This window comes from Chanodichthys erythropterus, chromosome 19 (assembly GCF_024489055.1).
Source record: "Chanodichthys erythropterus isolate Z2021 chromosome 19, ASM2448905v1, whole genome shotgun sequence".
Lineage (NCBI taxonomy): Eukaryota > Metazoa > Chordata > Actinopteri > Cypriniformes > Xenocyprididae > Chanodichthys > Chanodichthys erythropterus.
This window is the reverse complement of record NC_090239.1, coordinates 10112735-10128356: the sequence shown is the minus strand read 5'-3', so window position 1 is coordinate 10128356 and position 15622 is coordinate 10112735. Positions and strand designations below refer to the sequence as shown.

General features: G+C 37.8%; 2 protein-coding genes across 4 annotated transcripts in view; both read right to left on the bottom strand.

Annotated features, from left to right (window-relative positions):
- The window catches only part of myo15b (myosin XVB), a 39650-nt gene extending 36992 nt beyond the window's left edge, over positions 1 to 2658 (bottom strand). The window contains exon 1 of the mRNA XM_067370291.1: positions 232 to 2658. Coding sequence (XP_067226392.1) covers positions 232 to 2658 — 2427 coding nt within the window. The remainder of the gene's footprint in view (positions 1 to 231) is intronic.
- Positions 2659 to 5627: 2969 nt separating this feature from the next.
- The window catches only part of llgl2 (LLGL scribble cell polarity complex component 2), a 31200-nt gene continuing 21205 nt past the window's right edge, over positions 5628 to 15622 (bottom strand). Inside the window, exons 15-26 of one of the 3 annotated variants that reach the window (XM_067369216.1) lie at positions 15043 to 15335; positions 13862 to 14009; positions 13542 to 13692; positions 13291 to 13407; positions 11708 to 11874; positions 11365 to 11626; positions 11112 to 11274; positions 10979 to 11007; positions 9755 to 9802; positions 9302 to 9344; positions 9146 to 9207; positions 5628 to 6634 (exon numbers count right to left, since the gene is read on the bottom strand). In XM_067369216.1, coding sequence (XP_067225317.1) covers positions 6630 to 6634; positions 9146 to 9207; positions 9302 to 9344; positions 9755 to 9802; positions 10979 to 11007; positions 11112 to 11274; positions 11365 to 11626; positions 11708 to 11874; positions 13291 to 13407; positions 13542 to 13692; positions 13862 to 14009; positions 15043 to 15335 — 1488 coding nt within the window. In that variant the 3' untranslated portion in view covers positions 5628 to 6629. Of the gene's footprint in view, positions 6635 to 9145; positions 9208 to 9301; positions 9345 to 9754; positions 9803 to 10978; positions 11008 to 11111; positions 11275 to 11364; positions 11627 to 11707; positions 11875 to 11895; positions 12762 to 13290; positions 13408 to 13541; positions 13693 to 13861; positions 14010 to 15042; positions 15336 to 15622 lie in introns of those variants that run through there. The other 2 variants (XM_067369217.1, XM_067369218.1) reach the window with 2 other exon arrangements.

Sequence of the window (15622 nt, the reverse complement as noted above, 5' to 3'; positions counted from 1 at the left end):
CAAAGTAAAGGAAACAGAGCAGATCTGTCACTGAGAACCCCCTAGTGGGCAGACATGTGGATAACACCCACACTTTTTCCCAGCTAGGACTTCCTGCTCTGATTCAAATACCAAACATTGTATATGTCACTGCATCACTTATAACATCTCAAATATACACAGATATTATTTGCACAATTACAAAAGAGTTCAACACCAAGAATTATGTAAATTATTCTGCATATATCATACCTGAGTGCTGTTAAGTCTTTCCTCTAGCATGTTTTGGGTCGGATCTTCGGATTCCCATGGGCCTCTGCCATTATGGACTGGAATGATGTGGGCATGTTCATCATCTTGATACACCGTCCATTTAGTGAGCTTCTCCACCGTTTGATGGGGCAGGAGGTTCTCTGAACGCAGCCAGTCTTGAGGATCACCACACATCTGCTGAGTCTGAGCCCAGTGTAGCTCCATAGCGGAGGGCAAAAGACCCTCACCCATCAGCTCCGCCACCTCTCGATCTGCATCTTCCTCAAAAGAAGGTTGCTTCACTACATTCCTCCACGTCTCGGGTTCTGCTGATATATCTGCCTTCCTTATATTCCTCTCCACTTCTTTGCTCTGTCCCGCACTTACACCATTAATCAAAGGTTTTGAGATAGACAACTTGGTGATGTTTACTTGCGATCCCCCAAGTTTTCCCTTGGCCGCTTGTAATATACTTGTACCACCTTTGATGCCTAATATTGGCTCTTTGTTGTCTGCTTTGACCTCTGGCTGCCCCTCAATCACTCGAGAGTTAGGGCTGCTATTCTTATCACTTTCACTCTCCTGAGTGTTTTTCTTGATGGACCTTAGTAGGCTAAGGTCAGGCTTGACTGGAAGAACCAGACGAGCACCAGGCTTTGGTGGTTTTCGCTCTGTGGTGACTCCATCGCCTGTGCTGGTGCTAGTAGATGGACCGGTGGTTTCCTTTGCCTTGTCAATTTTGTTCATCCTCGGGAACACAATTGCATATTTGGCATCTCCTGCATTGGCCTTTTCTTCTACGTCTTGTGGAGATGAACAAGGGTCATCAGAAGAATCACCCTGGGGAACAGCAGTAGTACCCTCATCTGTCTTGGAATCCATTGAGGATGATACTTCCTTTTTTGATTTTCCACCACTTGCCATTTTCATAACCATCTTGTGTCGGATAAGACTCTTCTTTGATTTGGTGCTGCTACTCCTCTTCTTCAATACCAAAGCAGAGAGCCATTTTGAGATCCCAATCGCTTGGGTGACTGCCGATAATTTTCTTCGAACGTGGATACTCTTTGGCATATTCTTTTGAATCCATCCTGAGACACGCCGCAATGTCGTCATGCCTCTTTTCCGGGCCAATAAACGCTCTGTTGACTTTGAGGGCATCTCTACTTCAGGCTCAGCTGCATCTGGCACTATTTTCTCACATGCATCTTGTTTTGGTTCTTCAACAGCATCTACAGTGTCTTTTGGAGTTTCTTCTTTGGCGTTCTTGCTTTTGTCATCTTTCCCTTTGCCTTTCATTGAAAATAGCATACGAGACTGTCTGTTCAACAATCCTTTTGGAACTTTTGTTGGGGTTTCTTCTTGTTGATCTGCTTCCTCTGTCTTGGCCATTGCCTTTGTTTTACTTGCCAACTGTAGAATTTGAGACTTACCCTTAGTGGCGCCACCTTTGGAGAGTGCCAATCCTTTAATTTTGACTCCTTTTGAAGACACGGAAGCTTCTTTAGCCTCCTCTCCTTTAGAAGGTCCCTTCTTTTGTAATATCTTGGATTTTAGCATCTTTTTCTGCCCCTGGAGGTGGACTGTCAGGTTTAGTGGTCCTGGTTTTGTTGATGAGTGTGCCGTCTCCTCCTGTGTGTTCTCTTGCCCTGTATCACTCAGTACCTCCTCAGAGTCAATTTCTTCTTCACTGCTAACAGGTTCCTTTTCGGGTTCTTTGACTTCACTTTCAGTAGGCACATCAAAGTTGTCCTCTCTCACACTTTTCTTCTCCTCTTCTTCTTCTTCTTCTTCCTCCTTTTCTGTTTTTTTGTCTACATCTGACAGCTCTTCTTCACCACTTAATACACTTGCGTCTGTCCCAGCAGTGTCCTCGACGCAATCTGACTCCTCCTTCTTGTCATCCTTACCTTCTTCTTCACTCTCTTGCTCCGAGCTCTCTGCTTTCTCGCTCTCTGATTTGTCCTCATCTGTATCTACTACTTTAGCACCTCTCCTTCTTGCACCTTTTGCAGGAGTTTTGGCTGGATTTTTTTTCTGGTCAGGTTTTGATTTGACAGCTTTCCCAGCTCTCCCTCTTCCCGTATTGCCATTAGTCACCTTAGCAGGTAAGATTTTGCCATTTTGCTTTCTCGCTTTGGCTATTTGCCTAGAGGTCTCTATCTCTTCCTGTTGTGGTGCCTTGGTTTGGTCACTCTTCCCAGTTTTCTTCTCTTCATGTTTTTTGTTCTTCCCTTTCCCAGCTATGGCTTCCTTCTTTACAGATTTATCACCTTTTCCTTTCCCACTTTCATTATTATTAGAGAGGATTTGAGATTCAGTCTTTCCTCCTTTTTTCAGAGGAATTGATTCTTTTTTGTCTGCCTTTCCTGCCATAGCTTTCTGCTTCCCTCCTCTAGCCCTGGTAGGGGATTTGGCTGGAGGCATGATTCTCGGTCAAAGTAACCTCACAGGTCCTCTTTCTGACTTTTACCCCCAACGTCAAGACATTGCTTCAACAACCTAAGAATACTAAAATATTTTCAAAGATTAATAGATCTGTATCAGGAAGATTCTCCAACCTTAATATCATTATGCTAATCCTTCTGTCTGCAAAACTTTCACTAAATTTGTAACTTTTGTGCAGGTCTAGTGAAACTGATGCATATCAGCAACCTAAACTACCATGGGTAGAGATCATGTGTCATGTCTTTCAACTAAAGTGCAAGGTGTACCTGACCTAATGGTCATCATTAAGACTGGGTTTCAGGTATTTAGCTCTTCACTCTCAATAATGCCAATTGAATTAAAGATGTGACTTTAGATATAGACAGCTATAGCAACATGATACTTCTAAGCACTCAATTACCATATAAATTCCATATCCATTTCTTTAAAATTATAAACAGACATTGATTCTTAAATCAAATGACCATTAACAACCAGTACAAAACAAAAAAAGCTTACTGCAAGCTTACATCTGCGTATTACCGAATGACCTACCTGTCTTCTCAAGTACATATGAGGCATTGAGGGGGTCTGGTGAGTATTTCTGCTAGTCCCAAACACTCCATAGATCGATCCTGTGACTGGACTCAAAACACCTACACAGTCTCTCTGACAAACACAGACACACACACACACACACACAAGCATGCACAAACATTCAAGGGCTCTAGTGAATAATTTATATTTGACGGCACACCATATAGTTATGCACCCATTCATATCAGCAGCTGCTGAACAGACGGTGGAAAGGTGAGAGGCTTCACTGCAAGGGTGACAAAAGGTGTTGATACATGAGAGAGCAAGTGAAAGACACAATTACAGATGCTTACACATTTACAAAGAAATTCCAGAAGACATTCCTTCTTAAACTTTTCAGAAAAGTCTTTTAAGTTTTCTTTCTCCATCGAGATCTAGATTAGAATGTAGAATTAAAAAAATAAGGGACAACACACACACACACACACGGATGCATGCATGCACACAAACAAACAACCTATGTATCAGGATGTACAAATATTTAAGGAAAAATTATATCAAAGACAGTAAATTTTAAACATTAAAGTGCATCTGGGTGGATAAAGTACATTGTCTTTTAATATGATTCAATATTTAAGTTTTAAATTAATATTACTTCACATTGATGGTCTAATTAAAAAAAGAAAAAAAGTCTACTAAAAAAATAATAAATTTTAATCAATTACAGTCAATTTGTTTTGACCTGTCCTTAAAGCAGTTTGATCTTTGTTACTTACATCATTGCCATAGCAGGGAAATACAGGTATTATTATGTTATTAGTTGTTTTTAATTATTTGAATCTCATTCATATTCAGAAGCTACTTACTTGACCATACTAATACAAGAACTCTACCTTTTAATTATCTTGCTTGTGCTATGTGACAACATCATAAATAGCTATTCTCCAGGATTCTTTAAGAGATGGTGTCCAATATCAGGTAAACATTTGAGCTACTGCGATTAGGGAACAAAGCATCTCTCAATAATAGATGATCAAAACTCTTGGCTGAATGTGTATGACGACTGATCTGACCAAAGGAACATTTCTTTTCAAATGTTTTCAGAAGCTACAACCACCTTATAAGCAGCCATAAATTACTAGACAGATACAGTTATAGTTCACTTAGAAAATAGGGATATGGATTTAAAGGGTTAGTTCACCTAAAAATGAAGATTATGTTATTAATGACTCACCCTCATGTCGTTCCAAACCTGTAAGACCTCCTTTCATCTTCGGAACACAGTTTAAGTATTTTAGATTTAGTCCAAGAGCTTTCTGTCCCTCCATTGAAAATGTATGTACGGTATACTGTCCATGTCCAGAAAGGTAATAAAAACATCATCAAAGTAGTCCATGTGACATCAGTGGGTTAGGTAGAAGTTTTTGAAGCATCGAAAATACATTTTGGTCCAAAAATAACAAAAACTACAACTTTATTCAGCATTGTCTTCTCTTCCGGGTCTGTTGTATATCCGCTTTCAATCCACAGTGACGCTGCTTCTTCTTTCCTGTTTTACAGCGGTTGGCATCCAGCTTATTGGTGCATTACCACTCCCTTCTGCTCCGGACAATGACGCTGCTGACGTGTTATCTGGTGCGCCCGAGCTTTGTTTACAGTCTGAGGGAGACGCACGCTGTATTCAAGCTATTCTACATTGTTTGTATTTTGGTATTGCTATATTTTTTTAAATGGTGCGTAGGTGTGCATGTCGCGGATGTCCTAATCGCGTCACTGTCCGGAGCAGAAGGGGGCGGTAATGCACCAATAAGCTGGATGCCAACTGCCGTAAAACAGGAAAGAAGAAGAAGCGTCACTGTGGAGTGAAAGCGGATATACAACAGACCCAGAAGAGAAGACAATGCTGAATAAAGTTGTAGTTTTTGTTATTTTTGGACCAAAATGTATTTTAGATGCTTCAAAAAACTTCTAACTAACCCACTGATGTCACATGGACTACTTTGATGATGGTTTTATTACCTTTCTGGACATGGACAGTATACCGTACATACATTTTCAATGGAGGGACAGAAAGCTCTCGGACTAAATCTAAAATATCTTAAACTGTGTTCAGAAGATGAACGGAGGTCTTACGGGTTTGGAACGACATGAGGGTGAGTCATTAATGACACAATTTTCATTTTTGGGTGAAAACCAAACCCTTTAATGAACCAATTTTGCTCTAGCTTTCCAAGTGTAATTTTAGGCCATTTTTAGTATTTAAAACTAGATTGGTGTGGACTTGATCAAAATGCATGTTAAATTCTTTATATTTTAAAAAGACAGAGCAAAATGTTCTACCCGCACCTCTACAGCACTGTTGTATTTAATAACCTCTGGTATTGGAATTCCCTAAACTGAAACTGAAAATGATGAAAAAGACAGATTGTGTGAAAAATCTTTACTGAGAAGACTGTAGTGTGAAGTTACAAAGAATAATAATTAGTGTTCTCATACATAATCATGTTTCTACAAAAATATATTCTAGACCCCCCCCAAAGAAAACGCTAATTGCATTTCAGGAGACAGTACCAAAATATTTCCTCAGATCAGAAAATACAGCCCTCCGTAAAAGGAACCCACCGTCAAAACAGGTACGGATTTTCATATACACATATATTAAAACATTTGACTACAATATTTTAAAATTACATTCCTAAATTACATCATTCATTATTGGCATAACAAAAAAGTTTTACATTAAAAAAAAAAAAAGAAATTAAAAACCTAGCCCCTCAGAAAGCTGTACACCCTAGAAACTACAGCATATGTACTACACAGTAGTGTACGAGTACCTATAAGAACTTTTATCTACCCACTGTTCTCATTGGTGTGGACGGGGGAAAGGCAACACTACCTGTGGAATACTCAGTAGGGTTTTAAATGTGTATGTAGGTTAAATGCAACAGTGTATTAGCATCTAGTGCCAACATTGCCTTGTAGTCCTACCCTAATTCGTCAGCAACGGCTTATGGCATCTTCACCCAGGTATTATACACCATCTATGCAAATTCTGAGGTTCTTAATTTGGTATAAAAGAAATATCATGCATTTAAAATTAAGTTAAAAAACAAAAATTGTCAGTCTTTCAAATGCCACTGCTTTTGCTCAGGTTGCTGCACTGGTGGACGCTGGTGGTGTGAAGAGCGGTCAGTCAGCATGTAATGGATTCAGTGGAGATACAGTGATTGGTCTTAGCAGGCACAGAAGGTGGTCCCTCGCTCTCTTCTCTCTGTCGTCTCCCTGGGTGTAGAAGCTCTTGAGTGGGAGGTTCCTCTCTCCAGGGCAAGGCTTTCTCAAGGTTCAGTAGTGGTACTAGCAGTAGTGTTCAGATCATAAGCAAGTCTGGAATTAAGAGCGGATCCAGAATAGTTCAGGCACTGGGAATAAAAGGCTCAGTCTGTGGACACAGCAGAGAGAAAAGAAGAGTAATGAACATAAAGCTCAAAGTTGTTTCTAACACAGATCAAGGTTCAATTAGAACTGTTGTGATAATGACATTTTGGCTGACAAATAAACTGAATATAAGCAAAGTCCCTTTCAAGAAAAGTCTGTTCATTCGACGGCCATATTTGCAAAGCCTCCAAGCAGCTATTTCGGGCATCCAAGTCCTATCTATTTGAATGGGGGAATCCTGAAATCTCAAAAACTTCTTGGCAAACTCACAATTAAATAACATATTTCAAATCAGCAACAAAATCTGACATGAACTGTCCCATAAATGTTGTTTCTTATGCTCGAATAGCGTTTAAAAAAAGCTTATTTTTCAGGATAGACGAGCCAATGCGCACGTGCAGTCCTAAGCGAGAGTCTCAGGTTTCTATGGGAACCGGAGCCTCTTACGGCAGCTGCAGTGATGCAATGACTTTATCAATCAGCGATTGGCTCTTTTACTTAGAAGGCGGGATGTATTCCGCCATATTGCGCGTTGCTGTTTCTCCCATTCATAACTAATAGGACCGTCTTTCTATATCTATAGTCTTTGATATAAGATATCATTATGACAGGTCATGTGACAATTACAAGAGATTAATTCACTTTGAATTTAAATAAATAAATAACTGATTTCCTCATACATTTATGTACAGTATGTTGTAGAATGTCATTAACAATACTGTAAATAATAAATAAATAGCAATAATAAATAGTAATAAATAAATAATCTTAAAATGAGACCAAAATATAAAATTTTAAAGACAGAAGATGAGAAAATTTATCCACATTTAATAATAATAAAATTGTTATTATTATTATTATTATTATTATTATTATTATTGAGAGCAGTTGCTAAGAGAAATACTAAAAATATCTAGATAAATATTCTCATCTCCTCTGTCTTTACAAAATATCCTTTTGGTCTTAGACCATTTTAACCTCACAATGTACTGTGTGTAACCCATCCTTCCTGAATATATAATAACAATAACAACTAGATAAAAAAGTTCGTCGAGACGAACTTTAAGTTGGCTTGAAAAAGACAGTCCAGAAAGTTTGAAGTTTAAAAGTTTGTTTTAATTTAGTAGTTTTGAAATAGATAGATAGATAGATAGATAGATAGATAGATAGATAGATAGATAGATAGATAGATAGATAGATAGATAGATAGATAGATAGATAGATAGATAGATAGTCAGGGTACTCAAGGCAGTTGCTAAGGTGTTATGTGGTTGCTAGGGTACTCAGCAACTGCATAGCAACACCTTAGCAACCATCCTAAGGTACTCGGGGTGGTTGCTAGAGTGTTGCTATGTGGTTGCTAAGGTACCCAGGGTGGTTGCTAAGGTTTTGCTATGCAGTTGCTAGGGTACTCTAGGTGGTTGCTAAGGTGTTGCTATGCAGTTGCTAAGGTACCCGGGGTGGTTGCTAAGGTGATGCTATGCGGTTGCTAGGGTAATCAGGGTGGTTGCTAGGGTGTTGCTATGCGGTTGCTAGGGTACTCTGGGTGGTTGCTAAGGTGTTGCTATGCGGTTGCTAGGGTACTCGAGGTGGTTGCTAAGGTGTTGCTATGCAGTTGCTAGGGTACTCGGGGTGGTTGCTAAGGTGTTGCTATGCGGTTGCTAGCGGGGTGATTGCTAGGCTGTTATTAGAGTGATTTATGTGGTTGCTATGCAGTTTCTACGGTACTCTGGGTGGTTGCTAGGATGTTGCCAGGGTGATTTATGTGGTTGCTATGCAGTTGCCATGATGGTTTGGTTGCTATGTGGTTGCTTAGTTGTTCTGGGTGGTTGCAATAGATAGATTATTATTATTGAGAGTAGTCGCTAAGAGAAATTCTAGAAATATCTAGATAAATATTCTCATCTCCTGTCTTTACAAAATATCCTTTTGGTCTTAGACCATTTTAACCTCACACTGTACTTTGTGTAACCCAGCCTTCCTGAATATATATTATAACAATAATAAATGTTATTATTATTATAAATATTATTAGTATTATTATTATTCAAGTTGTCTCTAACTGAAATTCTAGATAAATCTGCATATATTCTCTTATCTCCTCTTTCTTTGCATGTCATTAACAATTTTAAATTGTTAATGACATGCAAAGAAAGTTTCCAAATTTCTTTGGTTGGTACAGGTCATTTTCATAAATTTTATGAAAATGACCTGTATCAACCAAAGAAATTTGGAATTACTCAAATATGAAAAAGTGAACCTAAAGTACATTGTGATTATGCAAAATATGCAAACCTGACCCACTTTTAAATGAACAGCACTCTGAGCACCTCTAAACATTTGGAGCACTTACATAACACACTACTGCACCGGAGCACATACATTAAGATCTGCATTTCAAATACTGAGGAAAAAAGGCAATAATCACTGTTCTCTCAAATTCTTGTAATAGGGCTAGTTACAATATAGCTATTGGAATAACAATTTATGCTAATTAGGAATAGAAAATAATTACCTCCATTGCTCAGCATATTGCCTGCTTTTGGCTTAGTCTTCAAACTGTTCTCTAGGAACGTCCTATAAACAAGAAATTGGCAGATTATTCAAACCTTACGGGCATTAATGAATATTAATAAAGTAATAAAATCTACATTAAGCTAAACTTCCTTACGTTTGATCTCCTTCTAGAGACTTCTGGATCTCCTGAAGCACACCTGTGTGAGAGCAAGATGTGATTCAAACAAATACTCAAATTCTTTCCCATAAATCACTAAGACACTAAATACTACGAGTCCAGCAAACACCATCCTCCCTGGAACTGCTTGTAAAGTACTGAGCTGTTCTGTTTATAAACAACAAATCAAAATTTCTTTTGCATAGATATTAATATGACAATATTATTATGCAGGCAGATGGAAGTGTTACAGATCATGCGCACACATGAATGCACAGACCAGGCCACGATTAATCATACAGCACGTTTAGATTATTGTTTTAGGCCAATTGCATGTCACAAAACATACACAGCAAGCAAGATACAAACAATCTGATAATGCTCTGAGGTGTTTTACATCTAAACTACTTCAGAATATCCTGTCTAACTGCTGATTCCTCATGTACTCACTCTCATCGTTGAGCAAAGCATGCTCCATTACTTGTTTAGCAGAATTCTCTGGAACACACAAGCACACTGATCAGTCGGGCAAAAGCTTGCAAATGCTTTAAAGAGGAGTTATAAATACAATCCGTAGTTGTTGCAACTTGAAGGCCACAACAGTGTCGTTTTAGTATTGTTTATATACTATAATAGTATTTATTAATATTTTAAATGAGCTTTTATTTGAATATTTTTAGTTTTCACTTTAATTGTAGTTTAGGTTTCAGTAATTTTGTTTTGTGATTTTGTCACTTTTTGTTATAATTTGTTACAAATATTTCTTACAATATTTATTTTTCAGTTTTAGTCATTTTAGTACTTCAACAAAATTTTATTTCAGTTACTTGCCAAGACAACAGTTCTAATTTTCATTTACATTTTCATTTATTTAATATCTATAATTTACATTTTACAATTTTTACATACAATTTTTAATAGTTTTAGTTACCAATAACTTTTAATGACAGGCAAATTATCTAATAAAATATATCTAAATAACAGGTCTCATTCACTAACCATGCATAAGCACGGATTTTGTACGTGAAATCTGCATATGAACGCTTAAAAGAACACATCATGATTTGTATTCTAACTTTTTAAAAAATTAAGGTACAACTGAAATCACACATATGTATAAAGAGTATGTGATTTTTGTGATTTTTTTGTGTGAATATATTTTATCATTTTATCTAATATATATATATATATATATATATATATATATATATTCATTCAAAGTGAATAAATCACTTGTGATTGTCACATGACCTGTCACAATAATATCTTGTATCCATTTTAATATAAAGACTTGATCTTCATTGGTCAGTTGCTGTTTGTCTAATAACATGTGCAACTTGAAATTATGATATTTCTGAGAGTACATGAAGTCTGTACTATATAATATAATATAATATAATATAATATACCGTATATATACCAGTATATACGCTTGGTGCTTATATGGTGTGTTAAAATACAAACTTTTGCTTTTAGCAATATTTCAAGTATTAATGTGGCACAGTTTCATCAACTACAGATTGTCCGTAAGCATGGACAGAAGTCTTTTGCATGAGTGACATGGGAATAACATGGGGAAGCATTCAACAAAGCACTGAGAACATGCGTGTTTTAGGATTGGATGCTTAGTTTGCACAATTCACACAGATCTAGAAAAAGCACACTGAATCTCACCATATCCGTCACTCTCCCTTTTGAAATTTCTGGAAAGACATAACAAAAAAACATTAATATAAAAATGCTTTTGTTAATCCTTGACAACAGGAAAAGAATAATGAATTCTGAACTATTAAAAAACTACACACACCTGTGTTCAGTAGGTACTCCATCTGGCTGGTCCCTGTAGACGGGACTTGATGGGGTCTTGGACCTCATCTGTAGGGGCGCCTCAACCAGACAGCGCGGTTCCACCACCCAGCGGGTGGAGAGAGAAAACCGCTCAAACTCAGATGGGGAGATCAGGTAGAAACCTAAAAGATAACCAGACAGTTTCAGAGTAGATTCATGCTTTTACATAAGTGAGTAAATGGACTGTGTGTGTAAAAGTGAACATTTCCTACCTTGGCCATATTTGGTGAAAACACAAGATGCGATTCCACTGACGTCTTCTCTTCGTATGCAAGGATAGTGGACCAGCATTTTGATGGAGGGCAGAGAGATGACATGTAGCTCACCCTGATTGGTTAGCACCACCAGGCTGCTCTCCAACTGTTCATCAGTCCGAGAGCCAAACCAAGCTATGCCCACTCGGCGCACACGAGAGCCGTCGACCGCTGTCAGCTTCAGCTTTGACTTACTGCTCACTTTAGGCAGGGTAAACAGCTGTAAACATACAAATATGGTAAGACACACAATCTATGTTGGCAACTGGGGAAAAATATGTTGTGTAGAGCAAATTCTCACCTTAAGTTGCTCCTCTGACACAACCAATAGATGATGCGAACCGTGCATTTCAGGACTGCGTGCCAGATCATGGGCCACCTCCAGGGGCTCAGGCAGAGGGGAACCCTTGCCATCCAAGACCACCAAACCAACCACTGGAGCACGATGCATCAACTGAATCTCTTTAGCTGGGGATGGAGAAGCACTTTTTATAGAAGATCCGTTTATGCAAGCTGGGTTTTGTGCACACTACTGTTCAAAACTTTGGGGTCAGTAAGATTTTATAAGTTATGCTCAAAGGCTGCATTTATTTAAACAAAAACACAGTAAAAGCAGTAATATTTAAAAAATATTGTTAAAATTATTACTACAATACAATCAATGTTGAAAATAGTTTAATTTTTTTTGTGGAAACGATGATTTTCTTCAGGATTCCTTGATAAAGATAAAAGTTCAAAAAGAACAGCATTTTTTGAAATATAAATCTTTTGTAACACTGAAAATGTCTTTGACTGTAGCTTTTGGTCAAGTTTTGGATAGGGATGTCCCGATCAGGTTTTCTGTGCACCTGATTTGATCCGAGTCATTGAATATTGAGTATCTGCTGATGCCTAGTCCCAATCTGATACTTGTATTTTCCTAGAGCTTGGTGCACACTTAAAGTACATTAAAGTTGTTAAAATAAATCCAATGTATACAGGGATGTACAGAGTTTCTAAGGGGCTCAAATGTATTAAAAAAACAAAAACATCTATCACTACAGAGTAATTCCAATATAGCAATTAATACAGTAATTATATTTATTGGCATAAAGACATTTGTAGATGTAAACATCTATTATAATGGTGGACATTGCAAACAGACTGTGTGGTCACAGTTATAAATATAGGACTACTGATATAAACCTCTTATATTTTAATGTACAATAAGCAGAATAATTTCAACAAAAAGAAAAAAGTGGATTTAAGGTTAGAAAGCATGAAGCTCACGGCGTCAGAATGCCGATCTGTCAGTCAAGTCCGAAGCAAGACGCAACCCATAGCAATGCTTTATGGCAATGACGTCTCAGACGTCTCTGACGGCAGATAAAAATACAGTAAATAAATTACTTTCGAGTGATTCGTTATGGCTGACAAACCCACTTGAAGGTGCATACCGCCACCTACTGCATGACACTTGCATGACAGCTGACGTAAAATAAAGGATTGGGCTTAGGATAGCTGATGCCGATCAGTTATATAAAAAAAAAAAAAAAAAAAAAATTGGCCTGATACTGATCTTTGAGATTAGCTCAGGACATCCCTGGTTCTTGCCCAATAAAAACAACAACAACAACAACAACAAAAAACAAAACACACCCTTTACGGTGATTTTACCACATTTAAATGTATTGTTAAGTGAAGTAGAGTGCCAAAAATGCCCTTAAATGTGGTGAAATCACAAACACAAAACCTTGTTTATTACTTTTATTAAACAGCAACAATATTATTCTAAAAGACACCAATGTTCAGTAAATTCATTTATTAAATGATTAATATGTCTGTTCATCTGCTTCAGAGTTGAAGAGCTCTTAAAATGTAATTTAAATACCATTTTTTGTTTACCTGCATGAGCCACTACTGCATCCTCCGCCCTTCGTTCCAGTGATGGCACACGGAGGATGTACGCAAAGACGGCTCCGCCATTGGTTCCTGCCCACAATGAGGGTGTACTGTGAGAACCTGAGGAAGAGAGAGGCAGATGATGAAGGTCTTCTGCTAGTCATAAACACGCCATCTGAGAGAATACGTTGGGACGAAGAATGATGCTAACCCTAAATTTAATAATCAACGATTAGAAACAGTGCGGTACTCACTATCACTGACAAACGTATCTGCGAAGTAAAGTGTTCTGACGAGGCCCGTGAAGGAGTCGTCAGAAGAACGGGCTTCGATCTTTCTCTGTACAGGAGCCAACTCCATCTCCTGCAGAGCTTCGGCCCCCAGCCTGGCATTGATCTCCTGCAGCTGCAGAAACATTCCTAATATTCACTATCAAGCCAGAACCTCAATTTCAACAACTCCAAAGTATGCAACGCTAATCGCTACTTAAAATAACTTCATGCATGATGCCTAGTCACATGTTCGTTTGACTGTTGAACAACTGAAGCACTAGAGAAAAAGAGCCAATATGCACCTTGGCTGCATTGTTAGTGTGGTGTTTTCGCATGGAGACCCGGCTGCGGCGAATCCTGCGGAATGACTGTCGCAGGGACTTTTTGATGGACTTCACGCGTGACAGCGGCCCCTCCAAGGCCAGCTGATCACTGGGGTTTAAGGTGCACCTGCAAACGGACAGCAAACAACTATTAGCATTCTATGCAAGAGGGAAAAAGAAAAAAAAAAAAATGTATGATTGTAATGACATTAAACAATCTTGATCTTAACAGTTTAATCTAAAAGTCTTGAAATTACTTTAACTGACAATTATAAATTGTAGCAACTAACAAGTGTAACTTTTTTTTTGCCACATATCAAGTCAAAAGGGAGGCAATTTTGAAAACCAAAAATATATATGACTAAGATTTTTTTTTTTTTACAAATAATTCATACTTTCACTCGGCAAGGGCAGATTAAATTGATCAAAAGTAACAGTTAAGACATTTATAAATTTTACAAAAGAGTTCTATTTCAAATAAAAGCTGCTCTTTTAAACTTTCTATTCATAAAAGAATACTGAAAAAAATTATCACGGTTTCCACAAAAATATTAAGCTGCAAAACTGTTTTCAACATTAATATTAGAATTATGTCTGAAGGATTATGTGACACTGAAGACTGGAGTAATGGCTGCTGAAAACCATCACAGTAATGAACTACATTTAAAAAAAAATATTAAAAATAAAATAATAATAATAATAATTAAAAAAACTTATTTTAAATTGTAATATTTCACAAAATTATTGTTTTTAGGGTATTTTAATAAAAATAAATGCAGCTTTGGTGAAAAAGAAAATATTAAATAATTTTTCAGACTATCATATGATTAGTGAATCAGACTAGGAGCTGCTTTTCCACTGACGCATTTATCATGATAAAAGTACACCATGGTGACAAACACTGTAGCTATAATAAAGACTTCCCTTTTTGAAGGGAAAATTTCTTTAGACAATTGTGGTGATCACATCAGAACATGTATTCTCACACATCCTCAATCTGAACCAGCTCAGATGTGTTTTAAATTTCAGGTTATTTTTAAGGATATTCCTTAATGTTAATTTGTATCCTTTGACAGTCACTTGTTTTAACAGTGACAGGTCAACATTTTGTACTAATAAATCTGAAATGCTATTTAAAATTTTTATTTTTTTTTCCTCACTTGACCATGACGTTATTCCTCTGATGGTAGTCATATAGACCAAAGCCATGGCTGGTACCGAAGGCCACCAGTTTCCACTCTGAGTGCAGAGCGATTGCCGTGACCACAGCGGGCGGTTGGCACTGCACCAGTGCGAAAGGCTGGAAGCCTGGAGGGAACAGCACCGGATCCTCCCGCACGTCTAGACGCGCCTGGCCCTTCCAGCGGAAGCCTTCCTGACCCTGCAGCAGGTCCACTACTGTAGCCTCAACCATCTGCTCGGCAGCCTCATCGTTCAGCTCCAAAACCAGAATCTGAGTGGGAGGAGGAAGACAAAGAGAGAAATGACATTTATTCAGAACCTTTTGATAGGAGCAGATGAAAAAACGGCAATATCTCACTTCTGCAAATAAATTTCCTCTAACCAAACCTGTAAAACAGAGTACACTTTTTTTTTTTTTTATCTTTATAGCACAATTAATATAGCGTGATAAGAGCTATGGGTAGTGTTCTGTCAGCACATCAGTCTAACTGTACTGAAACCCATCAGTAGTTCAGTGAAAGGGCAAAGCTATTGATCCTGAAGAGTGTTTTTTCACCA